At 39.6% G+C, this 26,587-nt stretch overlaps 1 protein-coding gene across 1 annotated transcript in view; it reads right to left on the reverse strand.

Moving 5' to 3' along the window:
- Positions 1-264: 264 nt before the first annotated feature.
- The window catches only part of BRINP2 (BMP/retinoic acid inducible neural specific 2), a 44,477-nt gene continuing 18,154 nt past the window's right edge, over positions 265-26,587 (reverse strand). Inside the window, exons 3-7 of the mRNA XM_063298486.1 lie at positions 23,206-23,405; positions 19,056-19,161; positions 16,534-16,770; positions 11,510-11,732; positions 265-2,386 (exon numbers count right to left, since the gene is read on the reverse strand). Coding sequence (XP_063154556.1) covers positions 1,273-2,386; positions 11,510-11,732; positions 16,534-16,770; positions 19,056-19,161; positions 23,206-23,405 — 1,880 coding nt within the window. The 3' untranslated portion in view covers positions 265-1,272. The remainder of the gene's footprint in view (positions 2,387-11,509; positions 11,733-16,533; positions 16,771-19,055; positions 19,162-23,205; positions 23,406-26,587) is intronic.

A 26,587-nucleotide genomic window follows, 5' to 3' on the forward strand; every position in this document is an offset into this window, starting at 1 on the left:
ATAAAACATACATTTGGCTAAGATGTGTGCAGGAGTACACACTTGAAAATGGGATGTTCCACTCCAAATTTTTTTAAAAATGCAAAAGTCAAATGTTTTTTAAAAAGCCAATCAATTAAAACAAATACATAAGTGAGTAAGTAAGTTAGTAAGTAAGTAAATCCTTGAAAGACCAATTGTTCCAAATATATATTTCCAAGTATATATTTATATTTCCAAATATACATTTAACAACAATTTCCAAATATATAATTGGAAACAATATATATCGTTATATATTTGGAGACAATATATTGTTTGCCAAACCAAATCAGTTCCAAATATATATTTAACAACAATTGCCTCTGCATCACTTTTCCTGGATGGATGTCTTTTGTTTTCCTTAGGAAATTAGTCACATATGACAGAATCTGGTGATTAAAAGGGACAGAAGAGTGTGGCATGTTCCCTAGTAAGGAGAGGGAGAAAGAGAGAATTTAGGCACACTTTTCATATCCCAAATGATATCAGTCACTGAAGGACTTGCACCCTAAAGTAATGGCTCCAGGAATGAAACAAACAAACAAAAAAAAGTGAAGCAGGGATATGGTGAGGCTGTTGAAACTTGATTCCTAAACTTCTTTCTTTGAAAGGCATATTTCCCACTGACAGAGATGGAGCTACCTTCCAAGAAAGGTGTGCTTAGGACGGTGGCTTTAGAAGGGACCACAGAGAGTATCAAGCCCATGCCATCATTAGAAACACCCATAGAAATAATACAAAAGTAAACAGTACCAAGGAAAGCAAGGACTAAAGAGGGTTTTCCAAACTGGGCTTTCTTGAAACACTTGCAAGAATCATGTCCAACCCTTCATCCTCATCCGTTTAAGGGCTTACTAGCCAAAACTGTCAGACACAGAGCAAAGGTCTTTATTGCCGTTCCTGTCATGCTGCTTTCAGTCACTTTCTTTTTCCCAGACTACAGGTCCCTTCACATTTTCTTGCATGTTCCACTTGCGTAGTCTCTAGGAAAGCGAAAAGGATGACCTCTTCAGTGTCTGACTAGGGCATTTGCAGCAGCACTGCATTGTGGCCTCGTCTTAGGTAAACTATTCCAGAGACTTGTGCCATAACCTATTTCCAAGTTCACAGAGCCTGCAGTCACCTGAGTCTAATAGGCAGGTCGTCGGCTGTCTCACGGAATTTAATGGCTGGCATGAAAGTAAGGCCTTTGAATGTTGCAGTTCCTTTTTCTCTCCAGGGTTACAAGAGTAGCCCCACCTACTCTTAAGGCTAGCTGCAGAGTTTACCAGTCTCGTATTCCACTGGGTTTGGCAGCTTGGCATTGAAGGCCTGCAGGGTAGATTGGATCCGGCTCACTTCATTGTTGGCCAGTTTGAGCCTATGCCTAAGCAAACAAGAGAAAAGGTCGAAGCGGGTTTTCCCAGGCGGAGAGAGACGGTTCACTCGGTCCCTGATCTCAATCAGTTGTAATATAGCAGAGTCCTGGGAGCCTTGTGTATACGGGTAATCTAGCTGAAGGACAAGGTCCCGAATTGCATCAGACTCAAATGGCAGGCTGTAGCCAAAGACCTGTAAGCTATTGATTCTCATATAACCTAAGTTCTTAGAAGGATCCATTTCCAAAGGCTCATAAAAGATGGTTTCATTAGAGCTGTCATTAAGAGATTTGATGCGGCTCCGCAAGTAGACATGGACTGTTTCAAAAAAGGTCTTCCACTTGCTGCCTAAGGTGAGAGTCCAATTTTGGCACTGGCCAGAGGAATCCACATTAGTCCTTTCCCAGTCAGGGAAGCCAGTTTCATTGGTAGGCATGAACCAGCTCTCTGAATGGCTGCCCCCAAAGGGGTTGACGTAAATGGCCATGACTGGTTCCAAGGTGCTATTCTTGGTGAGGCAGATCTGGAGGGAGAGGGCCAGCATGAGGTGGACCAAATTTGGCTTGTATTTGTTGCTTTTCAGTGTCACCAGCATCCTCTTCCTCCAGGAGGGGTCAAACCAAGTCCCCAGGCGCATATCATTGCTGATGAAGATTGAGTGAACTTCAATGCGGCTGTCCCGCTTTTGCAGAAGATATTTGAGCTCCAAGTCCTGCAGGTCTGTTTCCAGCCCTAAGTAATGCTCAAGGGACTCTGCCACCTCTGGGCGGCACAACCCTAAGGTGAGGATATAGCCAGGATTGCAGGATCCACACTGAGTGACATTATCTTCCGCACAGGCAGCACATCCTGGCCCTTCTCCTACAGCGCAGGGGATGGTGACCTGACAAGAGGGCTGGTCGTAAGGGCAGATACAGCTGTGGCTTTCTTCAGCAAATGTCCCTGGCACAGAGGTCTCACTGCAGTAAAGGAGAGACTGAGCACGGCTCCACCAGTAGGTCAAAGGCCTAGAGGAAGAAGACAACAGAGAGAAAAGTGAGCTCTGGAATAATACTTCAGAAGCATACCATTAAGTCTAGCCAGATTCTATGCTTCACCAACTCACTCCCCAAAGAAAAAGAAAAAAAAATTCCCCTAAAGGAAAATCTTATATTGCAATATCCTTCATAGAATTCTAATTGTTAATTCAAGTTGAAATAAAAATAAATTACAAATATCTGAAATCTGTCTAAATGGGGGAATTCCAGACCAGAAGTTTCAATTCACTAGCTAAATGGAAATATTTTCCTTTGCGTTACAAGGGCTGGGCAAATGCAGTCCAACTGGCTTGAGGTGAGAATCTGAAACCAGAGAAACTGTGAGCCCTCAGACAATTTGGGATGCAGTAGAAGATTCAGACCAATTCCCAAGTGGAAAAACCATCAGGCCTAATCAGCATACTCTTTTTTCCCTACTTCTCCCCCATTGTCTGGCAACTGAGGCAATGTAGGAGAAAGGGAAGAGGACTGCAGGGTCACTTCTCCCAAATCCAGAAGGGTCCATTCTCACTTCCTCAGTTGCATGAAATAACCTTTACCTGCTCCTGCTCAACCATTATACTCAGTGGGGATGTATTTTCCCCTTCCCATTCAGACTACAGCTGCATTGTACAGCACTTCTACCTCCTCCATTCATAGGACTCCTCCCCATTCAGTTGCCTGAAAGTCTTTCTCTCTTAGGCAAAAGATATCTGGGTTGCAAAAATCTAGATGACCAATAAATGGTACTAAGGAGTTAGACTTTTCTGAATTGTTTTGTTGCCATCTAACAATTGTCCAGATTTCTGCAGCAGCCCAGATATGGTATGCCTATTCTCTCTCATCTTATTCCTTTTCAAGCAAGGGGGAGGAGGAGGAGGGGGGGGGGAAGAAGAGAGTTTCCAGCAACAATCACCTGGGAAGCCACCAAGATCTCTGAGGTCGCCACTACCAGTGTAATAGCTAAGGTGACAAGAGCCTTTGGACCAGCAGTGGCAGCAGGTCTTTCCTCCCTTGCTCTCTGTTTCTGCACCATTCTTCTGCTATGGCTCCACACTTGGGCTTCCATATCTGACCTGCAAAAATCTGGAGGACCACTAGATGTGGGAGCAAAGGGATTCAGAAAACTCTAATTCTTTGTGGATGAACAGTTTTGCCACCCAGATATTACCAGCATGACCAGGTTTGTTGAAGGAATGGGAGGTAAAGGGGAGCCTAACAGACTCCCTGTGCCAGCCTTCACTATATTTATGCCACTGCAATCAACTAATTATTTATTTAAAAGATTTATATGGCTGCCCATCTTAAGCAACTCTGGGTGGCTCACGTGTCAATATAATACTCTGTTTTTCATTTTACATATGTGGCTGTTTGTTATAGTTCTTGGTTTGCAGCTTTCATTTTCTTTAGGTTACTAATGTATTGATTAATATGCACTCTAAGTCTCGATACAAAAAAAAAAGAAAAGAAAATTTGATATGATCACATCACTGCATCAAGATTCCTTTCTGAGCTATGATTTAATTAAAAAGACATAATGTGAACACTGTAGCAAGCTGTGTATCAATTCCAACATTAATTTTAGTTCTCTAAGTCAGACCAAGAGACAAATAGAGCAGAAGACAGGACAGGCAGAACCCTTGGAACAATGACAGATTGGTACCCCTAAGCACCTATTCATAAGACTTGAGAGATATAGCACAAATTCTGGTGGATTCTTTTGTCCATTTTTGTAGTGAGGATAAAAGGTAGAGATGTTAAAGTGTTCCCCACTCCCAAAGTACAAAAGAAGCTGAGCGTTCTCCAAGGTCTTTCAGTCTCCCTGAAATCCTTCTCTGCCCCTACCACTCCTATGAATATATGGAGGGGTGGGGAGCGTATGAAGACTCACTGAGCTACTTTGAATATTGATGGTATTCTTTCAATCTATTTCAAAAAGTGCAGAATAAGGATGGAAAGTACCACTGCCACAGATTTTAGTGGGAGCAAAATGGTACAGTCGCCAAGCAGATTCAGTTGTGGTGATGAACAGCCAAGAAGATATGGAGTATGTTAGCATCCATCATTTTCCACATGCACAAGCACACACATACACCCACCACCACCAACAAAAGCACCTTTGAGAAAGATGCATCCCAAACCAGAATGTATATTTGGGGCAGCTGCATACAAAACAGCATCTATTAAGTATAATTATGTTTTGAAAAGTCTATATTAGGAAAGGCTGGTGACAAAATTCTATATGTATATTGGGAAAAATTACAAACAAGACACATGGATTTTCCAGCTTTAAAAATAATTACAAAAAAAATCAATGTACTGGAATAATATATAAAAAACTGCAATATTGTCTGGAGAGCCAGTTTGGTGTAGTGCAGCAGGCTAGAAACCAGGAGGCCATGAGTTCTAGTCCCACCTTAGGCACAAAGCCAGCTGGGTGACCTTGGGCCAGTCACTCTCTCTCAGCCCTAGGAAGAAGCAGGTGATGGCAAACCACTTCTGAAAGCCCCTTAGCATATTTTGATTTAATATTGTCTTTCAGCCAAAATTATGTACTTTTCCTAATTACCCTGATATTGTCAATTTAGTTTTGGATACTTTGGATATTTGAATACCAATTTCCTTGTACTGGTTAATGGCAGCAATAAAGACTATGGTTACTAAAACCTTCTGAAACCTTGCCAAGAAAACTGCAGGGACTTATCCAGGCAGTTGCCAGGAGTCAAAAACTGACTCAAAGGCGCACACACACACACACACACACACACACACACACACAATCTTTATCTCTGGATAAAGAATTCTTCTACTACTCAGGTGAGATCCCTTCAAGTTCCAAGGGATACTGAGATGACTTTAGGCCCTTAACATTTAATGACATTATCCAGAGTGCCACAAGGCCCAGAAGCCCCAATTGTGAAGTGTGTGTGTGTGTATTCAGATCATTAGTCAGACTGATGAAGGATGTGTATGAGTGTGTCATTACTGTAGCAGGGATAGAAGAACTGTACCCTCAGCCTTGATTGGCTTAGTACTTTCTACATCAATCATTACTATAGAATATTCTCTCTGACTCTTCACCCCCTCACCCCACTTCAGTTTAATGAAAGCTGGAGAGCTACTCAACAATTACATGTCAAATAAATTGGTAGAGATGACAGGTTTCAATACTTTTTAAAAAATAAAATATTAAAAATATCAGTCACATAAAATTAATGGAAATGCTGATTAGGTAGGAATAGCTGGAATACTTCATCCTATCATCACATGTTGACCTATTCTGATGTCTACAGAACTGTTAGAGAAAGTGGCTTCAGTACTGAATGGACCTGCTATTCTGGCTATATAAATTGAAATACGTACATACATAAAATTCCATGTTTGGAAAATACTGGAAAAAAAAGTAAAGGTAAAGGTTTCCCTTGACGTAAAGTCCAGTCGAATCCGACTCTAGGGGGCGGTGCTCATCTCCGTTTCTAAGCCTTGGAGCCGGTGTTGTCATAGACACTTCCGGGTCATGTGGCCAGCATGACGACTCGGAACGCCGTTACCTTCCCGCTGAAGCGGTACCTATTGATCTACTCACATTTGCATGTTTTCGAACTGCTAGGTGAGCAGGAGCTGGGACGAGCAACGGGAGCTCACCCCGCCGCGCGGTTTCGAACCGCCGACCTTCCGATCGGCAGCTCAGCGGTTTACTTACACTTCAGCTCCAATTCTGTCATTCTCTCCTGTTATTGATCCCCTCTGAATCTTAATGCAAACTGCAGCAGGTCTGTTTTAGCCAGGCTGGCCCACCACATTTTAGCATCTAAGGTGGGATACTGCTCAAACCACACCCATGTGCCCCTTGCTTGGGCCCAAACCTAGGGAGTTCTCAATTATCCTTCATCCTGTTTTCCTTTTCTCATGGTACTGTTCTGCAACTATCACAGTAGAGAAGAATGAACACGTGCTTTGTTCAAAAATTTCAAGTAACTTTTAAATGCCTGAACAACAAATATAACTTCTCCTGTTTTCTTTCTTCTTTCAGATGAAGCACTGGAATTTTCATCTGTTTGAATGATCAAGATGGTGCTTCTCCTGGCTTCTTGGTTGCCAAGATTTGAACTGCTTTCTAAAAGTCTACAATCTGGGCCAACTCATGCTTTACTAGATGAATACAAGGCCATCTTGCCTCTTCTCTGTCATTACGGAGTGTTTTGTTTAACTTCACTTGGAGAAGTTGCATTTTCTACTGGGCATCTATTAGAGGAAATTTAGAAGTCTGTGCAGAGGAACAAAAGCATTTGGAAAGAGATAGATTCCAGAACTTTGCTACTTTGGTGGTTGTATTTATTCAGGTAGGTTCACCGCCCAAACAACAATACCATCAGGTGTTTGTATTGCATACAATCCAATGCTATAAGGTTCCAAGTGGGTCCAAGGTTTTTCTATATTTCATCACTACATCTCATAGATGGTTGACCTTGTGAGCATCTAAAGTTGTAGGACCACTAATGCATTGTCTTTCAGGCCTATCAGTTATCTTGCATCTATGTATAAATAGTTGCCTATTTGTATTTTCAATTTTGTGCCACTTTGATGATAACTTTGACATTGGTTCTGTGGTGAATTTTTATGTTTCAGATTTGGTTTCTAAATGAATCCTTTAGTATGCCTTTCCATCACTTGCTGTGTTACTCAAAGCTGATTTTAATGACAATTGCTCTCCTTGCCATATTGAGCTCACTTAAGCACTGCTCACCTCCCTCCCTCCCTCCCTTTAGATTTATATGGCCACCCATATCACAAGCATGACTATGAGCAGCTAACAGAATTTAAAACAGCAATACAATTATCAACAATGAAGTAGCAAAAAAGTAATAACAAAGGCCAAAAAGCATAAAATGACAATCAAGAGAAACCTCCCAACTCCCATGCTGAGGAAAACAGCCATCTCTTAAAAGCTTTCCAAAAGGCCAGCAGGGTTGGAGCCAATCTGGGATGGTGTTCTAAAAGGCAAGTGCTGCCTGAAACCTGACTGAAATGGGCCCACTTCCTCCAGGGCTCTGTGATGCTGCAGTGCAACCTCCTTCTCAACAATCTTCCCTAAAAAGGGAAGGTTGAAAACAGAATGAAAATCATCCAAAATTGTTGGGTTTAACGATGGCTTCTTGAAGAAGGATAGACCACTACATAAGTGCCGACAGGACCAACCCATCTCTCAAGGACTGATGCCCAGACCGAACCATATGTTGTCTCCCAGGAAGCCTTGGCTAGCAGAGGGACATTGATCAAACACAGAGGTGGCAATAAGATCCCTGCCCACATCCCTTGGATCCATGTCTGATGTTCACAATGTCTTTGGCAAATCTGCGGAGTTGAGTGTCTTGCCATCAGTGTTGATACCTTCAACTCCCCAATTAAATGTTCTGAAAATTTCTTCAAGTGTTAATGTGAAGAGCTTGGGGAGATAGTGTTGCATTGTCAGACACCTCAACATACAGGGATGGTGAATGAGCAATAAAAGAGAGGATGATATTGACCAAGTAGCCTTTATTTATTGATTCAATCTTGAAAAGGCTTTCAATTCATCTCTGAAATCACTTGCATTAATATTGCACATGTCATGTGTCAATATTGTTAACAATGTTCCCTGCATTATTGGTGTATGTCTTTTTCAGATACCAAGAGGAGTTTGGGAATATCATTTAACATCTCATATATAGTGCTATGCTCTTTGAGCTACAGGAAATGTTTTTCAGCTGACTGCATTGCACAATCTAGTACCTGGTTAAATATTTCTCCTTTTGTTTAGAGTCTCTAATGGGATTATCCCATGTCTCATAAGCAAAATGTCTTCTTTAATGATTCTTGTATGCTTGAGTGAGTGGGAGCTTCTATGCACTCTTCATCTGATTGGTAAGATTATAGGTATGACTATGCTTTCACTGGTTGTCCCACTGCACCATCTCTCTCTCTTTCTCTCTCTTCCTCTCAGAGTCAACATGCTGGAATCTCCTGCTTATTTATTTCAAACATTAAGCCATAAAGAAATACGAAGTTAGATGTTTCTGCTGATTCCCACTTTTTCCCACGAACAATTTCTGTTAAAGGATTATCCTCCGTAATTTGAACTATGACATCATCTGTCTTCTCAGTCTTGTGTTTGATAAGCTTCATCAACTCCACTTGACTTCCCTATCATATGGCATTCAGTGCTTTCAGTGTTACAAAGGAAGTTCCAAGATGTTGTTTCAAAATTTGCCATAGAGAAGTTGATACAGAAAACACAGAGATGCTTTACATTACTTTTAAAAATTCGGCAGCCTTGCTAAAAGCTGATGTAGCATCACTGACCAGCAAGTTCAGTGAATGAAAAATACAAGGGATTAAAAGAGTTTGAGGGTTTAACTCTCTGCTCCATTTTTTCTTCTTGTATGGGTATCTTTATCATAGCCCTGATCAGGTCAGCTACTATAATTCCTCTATCTTCCAGCTTTCTAAGAAGCACATTTGCCGTATCTGTAGTTCCTGTATCACCAGAAGTATTCATACATTCTAGAAAATGTTCTCTTACAGCCCTAATAGCAGGGACATGTTCACTAGCTTCTGTTGCTATTACAAAGTGCATTATTCAATTCACATGTTCTATATGACTGATGTCAGGTGTACAGTTCAGAATAGGTAAAGGTAAAGGTTTCCCTTGACGTAAAGTCCAGTCGTGTCCGACTCTAGGGGGCGGTGCTCATCTCCGTTTCAAAGCCTTGGAGCCGGCGTTGTCATAGACACTTCCGGGTCATGTGGCCAGTATGACTCACGGAACGCCGTTACCTTCCCGCCGAAGCGGTACCAATTAATCTACTCACATTTGCATGTTTTCGAACTGCTTGGTGTGCAGAAGCTGGGACGAGCAACGGGAGCTCACCCCGCCGCGCGGTTTCGAACCGCCGACCTTCCGATCGACAGCTCAGCGGTTTAACCCGCAGCGCCACCGCGTCCCACAGTTCAGAATAACAGAGTAATAATACCTTGCTGATTTTATATTTGCCACAATCTCCTGTTTGACTTTTGTTGCCAGTAACTCTTATGGTTTTATTTCATTTTTTTTTCAAAGTAAAGGGGTGTGTAGAATTTGTGGGAGGATGACTCTTCTTACATACTCTCGGAGTACAGCATCAAACTCAGCTATCAATTTTACAATTTTAAGGAAATGTCCACTCTTTGGAGCATAGAACTAATCTGAAATGTCACACAGTGCTAGCTTTGGGGTAGCAAGCATTCTCACAATGGTAATGAAACTTTTCGGAGCATTTTGTCCGTGAAGAGACTCTGATAAAATTTTCTCTTGATGCTAATAATCTATGGTGACCTTTAACCTTGGTGTCCGCTTAAGCTCTTTCCACTTACGGAAAGCTCTTTGGTGATTTACTGACTTCTCATGGCACACCAGATTCCTATGCCAGATTTTTCCAGTCCTTTTTTTCCTGAGGAACCCATTCTGGCTGGAGTATTATGATGGAAAACTTTGCAACAAAACCATTTTGGGACAGTCTGGGTAGCTGAGTACAAAAGCCATGGCATCTAGACTTTGCTGCTGCTAGGGATTTCACATCAATAATAGGATAAACTGAAACATTTATTTTTATTGTTTCGGAGGAGCATGAAATTTTTCATTTGCTCTAACCCATGCAATACATGGTAAGTGCTCACATGGGTCTATAGTCCTGGATAATCTATTGTAGATTTAAGAGATTTAATTTAGTAGCAACTGTTTCTTGTGCCCTCACCAAACTCTTCCCTGGCCAACATGTTTCTTCAGAAATTTGCTTGGTTATATCCATTTGAGAGCAGTTGTCAGGTCAACTGCATTTGGACTAACTAGAAGGGTTGTCATGAATATTTGTGCCTCTGTATCTCAGAAAATCTGTGGAGATAAAAGGCTTCCTTTGCTTTTTGTCTCTTTTTGAGCATTGTCCCAGAGGTATTTTTTTTCTTTCACTCATAGCTGCTGTTCTGTGCCAGTTATAGTGCCTCTCAGCACTAAAAAATAAGCAGGCTAGTAGCAGGGCCCATGTGGAAAGATATTATTGTTGCCCCAGCAACAATATCTTAAGGTCAAGTGCCTTCTACTGATATTTCTTCCTGTGTCTCTGAGCAGTTGACTGTTTGTTCTCCTCAAATGGATTCAAGGTAGCAGCTTCTTGAGAAGCTTTTGTTCCTCATTGTAGGACCCTGGGGTTGCTGCTATACTGTAAGGGGGCCTTCCTTCTTTCCCTCTCCATAAGTTTCTCCTTTCTATTATGTCTTCTCACTTCCTCCTGGTATATCTCTTGTGCCCTACTTTCTTCAGCATAGTACTTTCTTGCCTCTCTATGCATCTAGAGCAGAAGGAATACATTTGTCCCAGCAAAAATTTTCTACATTCTGAATCTTAGTAGCAACCCCTTCCATAGTCCAGCATCTGAGGCAGCCACCTCATTTTACCTCCCAGTAAAACCAGCACTGTGTTTCAGCACGTATATGGCATAAAAATCCAGGAGAAAGATAGCAGCTTCTTTTCATTTCTTACTTTAATGGGTTCCTCCTATCATCATATAGAAATCACTAACTTCCATAGAGCAAATACAAACAGTTGCCTACATGCTGGTGCCATGTACAAGGAAATGTTTACTTTTAATGTGGGGCAGTTTCACAAATACATTCACATAAAATATGTATGTATTACACTTGATATCCACTGCTATGCAAAATCGGGTGGTAGAATGAAGGTAAGAGAATGTTGACTGCATAATCTGTATGGTTCAGAATTCCACTGCTTTTCATTTTGTACCATATAGCTAGTATCCCTAAGCTTTTCAGATCTGAAATTCCATGGTAGATGGCACCAACCATGCAAAAATTAAACCCAGAAGTATTCCCAAAGTCAATCCAACATAGAATTCAAACACGCTTAGGCCCCAGAAACGAATGGGCTTAAGACAGCATTCTTCCAAATGAATATTTCTGTAAGTTTCACCTACAACTAACTTTTCCCTGAATATTCTCCCTGACTGGAGATGTGCAGGCCAAAACATCTGGAGGATCAAATTTACAGTGCAACTATCACATATTTTCCCTAATTTAACTAACCTCTCCTTTAGGAGTTTGAAGTGAGGTTGCCTGGGGCAGCGTTTGGCTAGATTGAAAAGGCGTCGAACAATCCGATGGCTTTTCTTCGACAGCATCTTCAAAGTCATGCCCAGTTTTTGATAGCGATGCTGAATATCAAGATCCACTGCCCAATATTGGGAGATGGCAGTTATGTTCAAGAAGCGATCCACTGGCAGCTTCTTCACGAGGGACTGTAGTTCCTCTGGGAGGACAGAACAAAATGTCAGCTAGAAGAAAGCATTAGAAAGCATCACCAAGTTGCTATACTTCGTTTCAAAAATGAGAGGGCCAGGGGGTCAGCTGGGCCCTGGACCATGCTACTTGAGGCTGTTGAGCATGAGAGGCAAGGGCAGTGGCTCCTGCAGATTAGAAAAGAAAAAGTAAGGACCTTGAATTGATCATCAGCAGTGAGCCCTTGGGGGGACAGAGTAAACAAGTACTCAGATCCTCTGGTTACATTATTCCCCACTAGGATGAAATGTCTTTATTTCTATTGAAATAATAGTAAATAGTTTTAAATGTGCATGTATACAAATAAAGTATTGTCTGCATATTTTATTCAATTTTATGTTCTCCCTTGTCATCTTTCTGGTGATGGTTTCTTCTTCTTTACTGATGCTAAATAACCCTGTGTAATTTACCCTGCATATTCTACCTTTTGAAATACATTGGGGAATGACTTATTAATTTAGATTTGTGCCTAACAGGATTTACCTCACATGATTCTCTGAAAAGGGTACATATCTATTACAGGAGAGGTAGGGCACCAAATAAAGGAGAACAAAATTGGGGAAAGGAGGATTATCCTGAATCCATTGAGGTAATACTATCTTCCTTCCTTCACACTTTCAGGACAAAGGTGCTGAAAGTTACTGGAGCACCCACACAATTCCAATCAGCAGAAAACTATCATTTTTCTCTCATCCTATTTCATAGCTAACAAACTGTCAGAATTGTGACAGTCCTCCACTGAAGTCCATTCTCCAAACAGAGTGTACGTCCTACTCCTAAGAATGTTCCAAATACCTCCTTTCAGTTTTGTGATTTGAGAATGGGGCTATAAATTAGATTGGGTAACCACCTTTCAGTCCATTCTCACTCTATGCACCTCTGTCAGGATACATATTTAAAATTCTTACAAGGACCAGCTGCAGTTCAAGCACTGGGGGAAAAATATGTGCAGGTTGACTTGGAATCTGTCTCCACCTCGCAGTCACAGGGGTAACACTAGTTTGAGCTGAGGAGAACTTGGTAGCAGGAACTTATTTATTTATTTATTTAAACCTTTTTACCACCAACCCCCCAAAACAACAGTCCCAAACCCAAGAAAATGCAGTAACAAGGATAGAAAGAAATGGCAGGGGTGCAAGTCCCACCATTCTCCATCTCATGCAACTACAGCTTGTTTGGACTCTTGTTAGTAGCTTGAAACCTCGGGGGTCAGTGAGAGGAGGAGGAGAGACAATTCACGTGGAGGAGGATGGCAGCCCTTAATCTCTAACCTCCGTTCCCCACTTGTTAAGTAAGCACTGGCTTACAAGAGATTTATTGAAGCTGACATATTGTATTCGATTTACAGAGGGAAGAATTCAATACATATATTTTTAAAACCACCACCTTGACATTCTTTGGAAATTCATACAGTACTGGGAAATAAATTATAGGAAAAGCAATTTTAGTTGGATAAATGTTATTGAAGCTGAATCCAATACTTTGTGTCTTGTTTTAAGAGCTATGATGTTCGCATACATTGTATAAACCCAGTAAGTATCCTGTATTTGATGTAATTGTATTGACCACCTTTCTTTTTATATAAACTGATTTTTTAAAGAGAATAAAATGTCTTCATTCTCTACTGAATATAACATTCAACTGAACAGAACACACATCCTTCCTTCCATCTCTCTTTCTAGCCTCTTATTGTCTTGAGTTTTAGACAGTAAATTCTTCAGAGCAAGGTTTTCAGACTGTTCCTGTGCAAAAAAGAGTCTCCCGTTGGGGGAGATGGGCAGTGATATAAATTTAAATAATAATTAAATGAATAAAATGCACCATGCACATTAATGGAACCATATAAATAATAATGATTACTAGAGTAAATAAAAAAGATTTTTAACTGAAATGTAAAATTCAAATATTGTTCAGTTTAACAATAATCTTGTATACATTACTTTCCTACATGTATAAAACACTAATGAAATCTTCTGTAAACCTTCATCCATTTCAGCTTCTGTTTATGTATAGATAATTAGATTTAAACTGTTCTGTATTATTTGATATTTTAAAAAACAATCCGTTAGCTGCCTTGAGTACCCCAGGGATGAAAAGGTAAGATACAAATTTAAATTATATATTAATAACTATACTGGGGAGGCCAAATAACTCTTTGCATGATTTATAATTGCCATCGTATTTTTTTCCACTAAGCTTGAGTTAGAGGAAGGAAATTCTCTGACATATTTCTGCACTGGATGTGAATGGATTATTCTTGCAGATCTGATGCAGAGAAGCAATTGAATTGTTCATCCTTGAGATAGGCTTCTCAAAAACTCAGTCCATTGACTAATACACTTCTAAGCCTATATACTTTTACTCATATAGTTTTACTCTTCATACATATAGGTTGTTAAAGTGTGTTTTCCATTTTAATTCAGAAAGTGAGAGCATTTGAGTATTGGAAATTTGAGAGTGAAGCATATTTTCATTCACGTTACAATCACAGGATACCTGAAAAAAAAAGATCTAGGCTCATCAATATATGTCAAAACCCGATTTCATTTTTCCCTCAACCACGCATCATTAGCATGCGGAACATGGAAACAGACTTCTATTTGTGAATGAACCTGATGCTTTATGGGTGATTCCTGGTGCTCTTACAGGCCTGATTCAGCTGCTGGTCACATCATCTGTAACAACTCTCAGCAGTTAGTTGACTGTAGGACAGGAGGGTAATTTAGCCAGCCTCACTTCCCCTAAAGATTATTGCTGATTATATGACCATGCTCCATCTATATAGCTAGGCTGTTGCACTTGTTGTAAACTGTTGCAATAGGAAGGTTATACAGTAGCTATATTTCTCCCTAGAAGATCTAGTACAGAAGTTGGCAATCTAATGCCCTTCAAAAATATTTGATTTTGATTCCCCTCAGTTCTAGCCAGCATAGCCAAGAGCAAGGGATTTTGCAGTCCAAAACATCTGGAGGGCATCATACTGCCTACACCTAATCCAGGATAATCACATTTCTTTTAAAAGTCATTTCCAGACCTCACTGAATTCCCTGGAATTAGGGATGATTAGTTAATAAAGGAAGAACACATGGCAAGCTATTTATTATGGGTTGCAATGACTTGGATCAAGAAGAGTAGGGCTTCGAAGAGTAGGGCTTAAATACCTGAAAAGTTTTGTATGAGCACCCAATTTGGATCACTCAATTGCTCTCTCCCTGAGCTTCCTCACAGGGTTAGTTTGAAGAGAATTGGAGAAGGAGCAGAGCTATGTACATAGCCCAAACTCCTTGAAGTCAGAGGAGGTGGATCCAAATATATCAAATAGCAACATTTCTGCATGCTGCTCATTCTTTCTGACATCAAGCCCATGATGTGATCTGCTCTAAAAACCTCAAAATGATGTGCATATACCAGAGGGATGCTTACATATGAAGAGAGATGGGTGGGTGGGTGGGGGGGAGAGAGAGAGAGAGAGAGAGAGAATTGAAATGCCACTATCTGAAGTGCAACAGAAAATCAGCAGCTTTCTCCTAACAAGCTGCCTTGGTAGGAGTGGTGGGGGAGCTTTGTAGCCAGGGCCATACTTTTATTATTTCATTATTCTTATCCTTGGAGGACTGCAAGGGTGTGGTAATAATCTTTGTTTTATTGTAAACCACCCAGAGGTTTTGGGAGATGGGCGGCAATAAATTTGATTAATAAATAAATAAATAATCTGAAGTTGTTACAAGAAGGGACAGGGTTCAAGTAGTTTTTAGGAAGCTTGTAGGAGTTTAAACGAAAATAATTGTCTTAACTCTATCATCATTTTGGTCCTGATTTTTTTTTTCCAAAGCTGAGCTGCTGAAAACTTCCCATAATCTTGGGGAGTTCTAGGTGCTGCAAAAATGAGCAGAGAGGCTGCATGTAGCCTATAAGCGTTGGTTGCCCCAAAGCACAGTGAAGTGGTTTGGTCCTCTATACCCCAGTTCAGACCTTTCATTCTCTGTATACATTTCTAAAATAAAAACAGTAGGATTTAGAAAAGATATGACCAACTCATACAATAAACAAGAAGAATGTAGTCAATACCAGCTAAACATGTATTGCGTTACATTACATTACCGTAATGTAATCTGAATAGTCTCTACAGCAGACTAATATGGCTATCCCTTCAGAAGTTCCAAAGAGAGAGGCAATCAGTTACAAAAATTGGTCCTTCTCACAAAAGAAACTACACAGATATCTGCTTCGAAGGAGTATTAGGACTGGTGACACAACCTATTTCTCTAAATATATATTTTTTCTTTCTAGTGTTTTTCCTGCATGTGCAAGGTCATTTACAAGGATTAGGAATTCCCATATTCTAGAGACAGATGTAAGACTCTTTTTTAGATTTTTAATGTATTTTGATGTTCTTTTGATGTTCTTTTTGTTTTGCTTTTTCTCTGCTGTACCCTGCTGAGAGTCATGAGTAGGTTGATTAACAAATATAGATAGTTAATTAATTAACCACAGTCACAATAGGCTTGAAATTTGTGTGACCTCAGATTCATAATTGGTAGAGCCCTTCAGGCATCAGGGAAGATGTCATAAGGACTAATTAGTTAATGGCCTCCACAGCCAGTATTTCCTCCTTTCAAACTGAGCATGCTGGAAACAGTTTCCTAAAACTGGAAAGAGTTATGTTTCTTACTGAATATATTGATGGCACTATTAATGGCATGGTTCCAAAAATGTGACATCTCTCTTCTTCTAAAGCCAATGTTTTGAAAATCCGTATTTCCCCATCTCACCTGATTCCAGAAACTGTTGGTTGTGACTCTCCCAGATTTCCTGGATCTGGAGAAGGCTGTCTTCCATAGCCTGGATGTCAGTCTCAGGACAATTGCATTGTGGGTAATTAAACCCACATTGGCACCAGCAGTCATTATCTCGGCAGAGCAGCTCCCCCTCTGAATTGCAAGTGATGTAACTTAGGGCAGCAGCAACAAAACGTTCTCGCAGGTATTCGGGTAGGACTGCCTGAAGGCCTGCAAAAGATGTACAAAGTCACAGGCCTTACTTCAGCAATACCCATGTTGGGAAGAAACAGGTATTTTGGAAATCAAACTGCTGCCCTCATAGTTCTTTTCAGGAGAGTAAACATTTAAATATTGCTAATTAACTTTTCAAAAGTTTAAATGCACGAGGAGAAAGAGAAAAAGAAAATGAGGCCAAAAAAAAATTGGTAGGTTCAGCTAATTGTTGGCAAAGTGATATTTAAAAGGTAACACTGATATCTGCAAAAGCTCTCTTTTGGACCAAAAAAGTACTTTACATGTTAATTTTGTTTTGGAGGACTAACTGGCTATTTAGAGATATTCATTTCTTAAAATTATATACCAAGGTTCTGGAAATTAACAGGTAGCCTGCAGATATGTATACAGTATATTTTTATGATTGCAAAAAATCGATACTACAACATTGGAAGACTATCCATTCTCCATAATCAGAGAATACTGTCTTTCTGGTCATATCTATCCTCCTGCACTCAAAAAAAAAAAGCAAGATGAATTCATATCCAATAGTATGTGCTGGCAATTTGACACAGCATTCTAAATTACACTGGCAATATTGATAATATCACTTAAGTAATGCACACATTTTCAAAGCACATTTTCTTCAATTGAAAACCATGTATTTGCAATCAACAAATTTATGGCCATATCAAGATATTTTAAGCAAGCAATGTAAATAATGCCTCTGATCAATTCACACTCTACTGTATCCATTAGTAATTATATATTTTGAATGAGTAATATTAGAATCTCTCTCAGTTCTGTTAATATGTGAACACTCTCTTCATGGGAGCATGCACAGTTGCCAGCATTTGTGTATCTGAGCAGTCAAATTTTAATAATCCTAATTTATACCTGTAATATATACAAAAGCCAAAAGTTGTAATTGGGCTATATGTGATTGATTGATTGATTGATTGCTGTGGGTGTGCCTTTGAGTTAGCCTTGGCTCCTGGGAACTGCCTGGACAAGTTAATTAGGACCAACCAAAATGCCATTACACAATTTCTTCAATTGACTTTTTTTGCCTAATGACTTATAATTAATCTCCAGTTTTGCTAATGTAAAGGCAATTGTATTTCTTTTATTTCTGATCTGTACTAATACAGAATCTGTGCTTTTTGTTCAAAGCACAGCCTTTACATTTACTGAAACTGGGGAATGGGATGGGATGGGGAAGCCATTGCTAATTCTACACTAAACTTTAAGCCATTTCAAGTCTAAACTGCAACTTATGTCCACAATATTTAGTCTAATGGGAGGGGTGTCTATTTATTGCTTCATCTCACAGCCTAGAGAAATTTCTGAGGACCTAAAATTTTGATTTTTTTCCTCTTATGGACTAGCATGGTTATACTTGTGTATGTATATGTGCCTGTGAATGTATGACATGTTAATGAATGAATGAATGAATGAATGAATGAATGAATATATATATATATATATATATATATATATATATATATATATATATATCAAATAACTTGTGCCTCTGTTCCTGAATATGTGATACAGTTTTATCCTCAGCCAGGTAGTTGGTTGACACACATTGTCTGACATGAACCTCCTGGTTAACTTTTATGAAAAGCATCCTCATGTTTGCCTTGAGTGGGATCAGTGGAGCTCTATAATCGTAATTCCTCCTGAGATTAGATTGGCCCCATCCCTCTTAGCCTTTCTTAAAGCCTTGTAACCTGGCTTTGTACTTGATCCTGGTACCCTGGGTGTGGGTTAGAGCCTGTCTCCTGGCTGTATGGGTGATAGGTTAGATCCTGCCTTGCTGCTATGTGTTTTTATTTTTCTTTTATATTATGTATTTTGTGTTTTGATTTGTTTTATTGTAAGCTGCCTAGAGTCACATAAAAGTGAAATGGGTGGCTATATAAATTGAGTAAATAGATAAATAAATAAATAAATAAATAAATAAAGGCTATGAAAGTATGCATCAGGGATGTTTCTGTGTGGGAATTACCTTGGGACAGGAAAAGTTATAGTCAAAGAAGCAGAAATTAAACTCACAATCAGTGTAGGAAAAAAGATGCTGGGGCTGAAATGCATATCCCATTTTTAAGCCCTTTGCCATATAGTTTCCAAAGAAAGAAAGTGAAATTGTTTCAGTCAGAAGAGCAATATCTTGTATTAAATGCATTTTAATATTCTTTGTATCAGCATATTACAATGACACACAAACATTACGAAGTGAGTGTCCGGTGACTAAAGCAGATAAAAAGAGCAGGTAAAAAGAGAAACACCCTTACCAAGTAGCTGAACTTTGTTTTCTGGGCTCTGCACAAGGACAGAACTCACGGAATCAAGGTTGTCATAGTTACTGCAGCCCAGTGGCCCTGTCCTGGTTTCTGTAACCTAAAGGTGGGAAGGGTACAGCTTTAATGTAAACTTCTAAGTAAAAGAAATAAAAGGTAACTCATTCTGACCCAAGGAGATACTTGGTCTGCCAGAAGGTTCTTTTGATTGATGAACAAGCTGGCAATTAGAGGCAGAAAAATGGTGCAGCTTTTAGAATTCAATGGTTCAACCAAATGTTTCATAGCAACCTTTCCCAATGGCTGAAGGGAACCAGCCAAAGAGCATGCTTATATAAAGATAATGGGAACTGAAGTACAACACACCTGGAGGGCAGGTGTTGGAGGAGGCCACTATATATGGTTTCATAAGGTTAGATGTGGAAACAGAATTGGCTACAATCATGCCATTGCCTCCTCGACTCCACTTGCATCATCCTGCCAGGATGGTACCCTCATGTAAACCCTCTGCTTCAGAAGAATCAGTCCAGGTCCTGCTTCTGAATTCCAGCTTCTTCCAACTGGCAAAATCAGCAACTCATTGCCTTTCCAGTAATTTTCCTCTGCTAGCATAAGATGTCTACAAAAGCTTCATTCTTCATCAGATCCTGCTTATATGGGCCTGCATTGTTAGATACCAACTGTTGCAACTGGATCTTGAGAGTCTCTTGTCTTACTTCAGTATGCCTGCTCCCATTCATTATTGGAAATACATAATTTATTTATTATTTATTTATTAAACAGATTTATAAAGTAGCCCAACTCACACATAGTGACTCCAGGCAGCTTACAGAATTAAAAACCATAAAAACACAGTAGACACCCCCACCCCCGGCAGCAGCAAACACATTCATATCAGTCACTTGATTGACTCCAAAGCAGCCTGGGGTTCCCAGGGCCGTTGACAGAACCATGTCTTCAGGGCCTTCCGGAAAGGAGCAAGGTGGGGGCCATATCTGGGGGAATGATGTTCCAAAGGGAGGGAGCCACTATGGAGAAGGCCCATAATTACAACAAAGCTAAAGAGACATTCTTTTCATCTGAAGATCAAGCTCTTGCTTCTTGCCTAGTCTCACTGCCATTATGAAAGGGCATTCCTGTTCCTTCCAATGGTCCTCTTTTCTCCTTTCCAAAATGTCAGCCTTTATCGAAATCACTTGTGAAATTCCACATATCCATTGCAATAAGTTATGCATATTAAGTACCCATTTATAAAACTGACCAGATAGCATAATTTATTCATAGGGGACACTATGCATTATGAAGTAGTATAAGATAAACACTGGATATGTCATAGGCAATATGTAAAGTGTTACCGCAATTAAAATATCGATAGCAACGAGGGAGGGAGTCTCTGGATTTATCTTAGGCAGTGTTAGGTAGAGGAGGTGGATATATTTCTTTTCCAACAGCCATTTGCCTCTCAGAATTGCTTCAAAACCGTTTTTGTCATGAAGGTAGGAATGCATTTGAGAGTGAAGGAAGGAAGGAGAGCTTTTTTTTAACTGGAAAAAAAAGTGGTTTGCAAGAAAAGGTTTTATTATCCTGTGCTGCTTGGTCAGATTCAGATCTAACTCTAGCCCTAAACAAATACAGCTGATATAAAACTACCATATATTTCATGAATCACTCCTATTTGGATTTTAAGAGGTCAGCATCCTGAGGCACCTCCAGATGAATCCCAAAATTAAAGCAAAATAAATACTATTTATTTTTTTAAAAATGGTAAAAATGTCATGAAGTGACCAAAGTTGTGAGACTTTGTGCAAGAACACCCTAAAATTGTGTGATTTCAGTCATTTAATAATTTTTTTAAAATGAAGAGATGGCTGAAAAAATGGCCAACCACTGGTTTAGAATATTAAACTGAACCCTCTAGCTTAATTCTCCATCAGTTGCATCAGAAGAATATCATGACTGATAGCATCAAAAGCCAGTGAGAAGTCCTGCACATCTAATATTGTTGTCCTCTACCAATCCTGATCATCCACCATGGAAATTAAAACTGAAAACCTGATTCAAAACAGCTTAGATAATCAGATATACATAGAACTGGAAATCTCTCTAATTGGAGAAGGCAGGGTTGAGAAAATGAATGAAAGAGATATTTCTTTTGAAACTCAGGTGGAATACAGTAGAGTCATGCTGAAATATAATTAAAACAAAATAACAGCCTTTGAAATTGCTCCACTGTTACTTTTTATATTTATTATGGTTCTCTGACTGGTTTTTTATGGTATTAATACTGTTTATTTTGCTTTGATTTCTTATTTATTTATTTAATTTGTCAAATTTATATGGCCACCCATCTCTCCTGAAGTGACTCTGGGTGGCATACAATAAAACCATTTTAAACCACCATGGCTTCTTGTACAGAGAGGCAGTATAAAAATAAAAGTATATTAATAAAGGCAACATAAAAATATAACAGAGCATAGAATTTAGGCTCTAATTGGTCAGAATAATCTTAAACCTTTAGAAGTATATTCAAATGTATTTTGAAGTTACTATTTATTTAGGCTATAACTAGCATAATTTCTATATATTTTGCAATGTCTCCCTATAAAATAATTCCATACATTTTACACCCAGAAAAAATGCAGTATAAAATAAGATAGTGTTATGTTTTGGATGCCATTAATGGTGCACAGGAGAAAGACAGATCTCTATCACTGGCAAGACTGAACCTGATTTTTTTCCCCTAAGCAAGGAAGCTGCACAAGAACATTAGACCTTATTGCACAACTTAGATTTGTTTCAGTGAGGCTTGTGCAGAAAAAGCTTGCACTGGAATGTACCCCACGTTAACATAGCAAGAACAGGAAGGGAACATTTGCACAAACATATCTAACAGCTCCAAAACTTAGAAGTGGCAGTAAAAAATGGAAAAAAACATTTCATGCATATGAAATTAAATATGAAAGTACTTTGAAACAGCAAGACTGGAAAATTAGTTGTATAAGCATGAGTGAGGTATTTCAAGTTTGTGACGGTGCAAGAGACAGCACTGCTTCTAAAAAAAGAAAATAAATGTGTAGTAATTGGCTTGTTGAGAGAGAAGATCCCCCACCTGGACTTCCTTCTCCAAAACTCAGCATAATTAGTAAAACCAATTTCCCATAAATAGCATAAAGTCAACAGTTATGGCCTGACTCTTGTTTGCTATTCCTCCTGATGCCTTCGGAGGGTGGAGGGAATAGAAATAGATGACTAACATGATGGGTTTATAATTGTAGAGCTGCACAGCAGATCTCAGGGATGGGAGCGCTGATTAAGCAACCTGAAAATTAAAGTCCAGGCATACAGAGGGGTTGATGGGGGAAAAATAAAATAAAGTCAGAAGTGTCCTATCAAATGCAAACAGAAAAGTAAAGTAACCAGTTCTGAACCTGCATCCAACAGATACAGGATACTCCAAGAGAAATATTGCAAACTTCCATCCAAAACATTGTCCCCTTCTTGCACGTCTGGTTGAAACGTGAATTAGACGGCAAGGCCGAAAAAGTGGGAAATGATGGACCAGCAGTCTAAGTCTTAAGTAGCTTTATATATAGGGATTGCCATAAGCTTATCCAATAAGTGGAATCTGTACATGGCTCTACCAAATCCAAGTCCATTTCTCTGTCTAGGGATCAGGCAGCTGGCAGGTTATGTACATCCATCCCTTGTGCAGCCCCGCATCTCTCTCCCCTCATTTTGCAGTCAAGATCCAACAGTAAAGTAGTATTTTAGGCCTCTGTGTGCTTGTGTTTTAACATTACTCTGTTTTGGCATTCTTGAGTATTTATTTGAGTTTTAATTCTTTTTATTTCCTGTGGTTATGCCTACTTTTCTATCATGCCTGAGGGTACCCAGTAGCAGAAAAACAACAACCAAAGACCAAGTGCAGCCTTTGACCAGTAAAAGGTTATTCATCCTGGAGCCTCTTTTTAACAGCTTCATCGGGTGCAAAATCTGCAGTTTTTCTACAGGCCTAATGCTTTTTTACCATCATTCCCAATTTGCAACTTCAGGGTCTCAGTTATTGCACAGAGAAATGGCTTTGCACAGAGCTGTTTCTCAAGGGCACCTTATATAACACTTACTTATGTATTTCTAGATTTACCTTGATAGCAGCTGTTGCTATCTGGATATGGTGGAGACGTCTTAGGGTGCTCTCCCGGTCAATGAAGTATGAGGCTGCCAGCTGATGCAGCGTTTCCAAGGAGACGGTGGTGTTATTTCCTCCACCCCCTGATAGGCTACCAGCTTCTGCCTTCCGACTGAGCTTCCGTTTGTCCACAAAAATGGTCAAGGATTCTTCCCCTGTGAAGACATGAGGCTCAATTCTGAGTTGGTTCCACACCAGGATTCAGAAGCATTGAGGCAATGGATAAATTTAGCCACTCAAGAAAATAATGAAAAGAGTAAAAGTATCTAGCTTGTAGGATAGCTGTAGTCAAGGTTAATTATTTATCATCGTTGTCTTCATCAGTCATAAACCACCATTTATGTAAGACTCATAGCACAACTTCTGGTAGGCCTACTTCACACCCCATAGTTAATCATCTTGAATTGGGAGGCACTTATTAGTTGTTGAATCCAGTACATTTTTTGTAAGATAATCAGGCCCAAGGATGGGCAGATAGCAAAGATTGGGAACACAGGGAGACCAGGAAGGTGATACTGGGAGGGAATGGCTGTTGGTTGGAGGAGATTGGTCTTCCCTGTCCCTCTCCCCCACCACTGCCATTAGAAAGCCTGGACTTGCTTTGTTTATACACTGCTCGCTCACTCACTCACTCACTCACTCAAAATCTGATTAGTACAGTGTGTTCTGGTTTACAGTAGGCTGTCTTTGAAAACAACTATACTGTAAGCTCAATAACCCAGAATGCTACAGCATACCTTCTAGGAGATTATGGTAAATGCAAATCTAAGCAACCTGTTTAGCATCATCACCTTAATTGCCCATTTACTTTCAGATTAGGACTACCAGGTTGGTCTACAAAAATCCAGATAATTTCTAGATGGCAGCAAAGACTTAGTGTTTTTGATATTTCTTTGCTGCTATCTAACAGGATTTTTGTTGTCCAGATCTGATAGCCCTATTTCAGATGCAATTTGATTTAAAGTCTCCCAGAGCCTGGGACTTTCATATTTTAATGATTGTTTTTTTCCTTAACAAGCTAGAAATCTAATGGCCTATTCTACATTTGCAACAAACCCTAAGAATTGGGAGCCAACTCTGATTGTCCCCCAAAGTATAGGATTCCTTGTCTGAGGAAGTAAAACTTAAGAAAGGGATGTCTTTATTGTCTTTTCACATCCATTTTAACTAAGAAATTAGTTTCCTGTGTTTGTTTAAATAGCATATTGTAGTTTCTATAGGGTTGGTGAAGTTTGTTTCATTTTTAAAATATATTTCAAATCACAGAGAAAGAAATACAGGAATGTTTTACAATGAATCTGGTGTCCTCTCTCAGCAATACAGGTTATCCTGATCTGAAACTTCCTATCAGACGTTAGCATCTAATGGGCCTTTGGATGGCAATAGCTTTCCGGGACCTGGAAAATTCTGGTTCCTGTGCAAATATCACACTCAAGCACATTGCAGTTTCCTTCTTTGACCAAAATTCTTGGAGTTAAAAATGGACCAACTTCTGATCTACAGGAATCCTGATCTACAGGAATCTACAGATTTGAGGGACAGAATGTTTGATGTTGCTTATAGTTCCTGCCTAACAAAGCATTAGCCTAAACACTTCTATCAGAATATCTATTGCAATCATTTCTCATTGAGTAAATAACTAAGTCTATCTGCCTACCTCTGGGAAATGTCTTGCTACATAGTAGAGTCAGATCCAGTAATAACAGAGAGAATTACTTTACATGGCAAGCAAAAGCTCAGTTAGTTACTCTAGTAGCTGTCATCTTTAGCACATCAGAGCGTTAAAAAGGATGGTTAACATGGGTAAAAGAGGGAAGATTAAGTTAATCTAGCAATGGAAAAGGTATTATTTAAACCAAACAATCACTCACATAGTGAAATATCACTAATTGTCTTTAGTCACTTGGCAAGCTTGTTTTGTTACTAATACTAGATGTGGCTTATGGATTTTTAAAAATCCATACTGCTGCTTTAATTCCTTCTTTGAACTATGGCTTTACTCAATAACAAATCCTCCACACCAATGAATCCTAGTGTGATAAATCCCTAGAGAAAGGTGTGAACTGCTTTGCCTACTGCTTTCTACAGCAATCTCTTGACCACCATGTTATACACAGCCTGAAGCTAGAATTAGTTCCTTTTCTCTTGAGAAGTGGTCATGTATCTTCACTCTCTACCCAAAGCTATTTTTGGAAAGAAAACTATATCTTGTCTACTCTTTCTTTTTGCTCTTTACACATTAGCAATGGGGGGAGAGGGGAGAACAAAAGTCACGAAAACCCTCCCAGAGTCCAGAAATATTATTAGGAGGAGTGAATGTTTGTGTGGGTAAAGTATGTATATAAGTATGTATGTAAGTATGTATGTATGTATGTATGTATGTGCCATCGAGTCAGTATTGACTCCTGCCGACTGCCTGGACAAGTCCCTGCAGTTTTCTTGGCAAGCTTTCAGAAGTGGTTTGCCATTGTCTATTTCCTAGGGCTGAGAGAGAGGGACTGGCCCAAGGTCACCCAGCTGGCTTCATGCTGTTATTTACAATTACAGAACATACTGTATAAGATGATTCATTTTAAAAAAATATATCTCCCCCTTTTTTTAATACATTAAAAACCAAGTTGCCCTTAACTTATATTTGGCAACCCTTCTTAGTGATCATGCACATTCCAACAGGAGCCATGAAGGCTTGAAAGTGATCATCCAGAATGACACGCTGTCATTCTGAGGGGCAATGAATGGTCTTCTGAATGGTCCCTTGGGGGGGGGGATTTCCCTTAGATCATTGCAAGTATTATTTTAAGTTCTAGAACCCACTTACCTGAAAAGCAAATAACTTAGTGTCCTTCTCCACAAATTATTGGGGGTGGGGATGGGGAAAGGTAACACAGATAGTAGAAGAAAGAACCTGTGAGGTATCACTTATTCAAACCACAGCTTTGGAACATGTGGTTGTTTATCCATTACTGTAGTGCTGTCTATTGAATTGTTATCTGCAAAGATCTTCTTGTGGTAGAAAGAAGGGATTTGAACTTGGATCTGTCAGCTGAAAGGGAAGCATTCTTGAGCACAGAGCATCAGGCTGTGGTGCCAGTTGGAGGTTGCCTGAGAGGAATATTCTAATATTTCATATCCTTCTGCCTCTGATTGATTCTAAAGAAATGACAGTGATGGAAATCTTTGCCAACATGGTTGTGAGGCTGCAGACTGTGGCTCTCAGTGGGAGGTTGCAGGGAAATGTTATTAAGACACATATTTCCTGGAGACAAGTGCTGTTCCCTGATGGGGAAAGCTGTTGTGGTGATCATGACAGATGTAGTCAGGATGTGACACTGCAATA

Source organism: Candoia aspera, chromosome 3 (assembly GCF_035149785.1).
Source record: "Candoia aspera isolate rCanAsp1 chromosome 3, rCanAsp1.hap2, whole genome shotgun sequence".
Lineage (NCBI taxonomy): Eukaryota > Metazoa > Chordata > Lepidosauria > Squamata > Boidae > Candoia > Candoia aspera.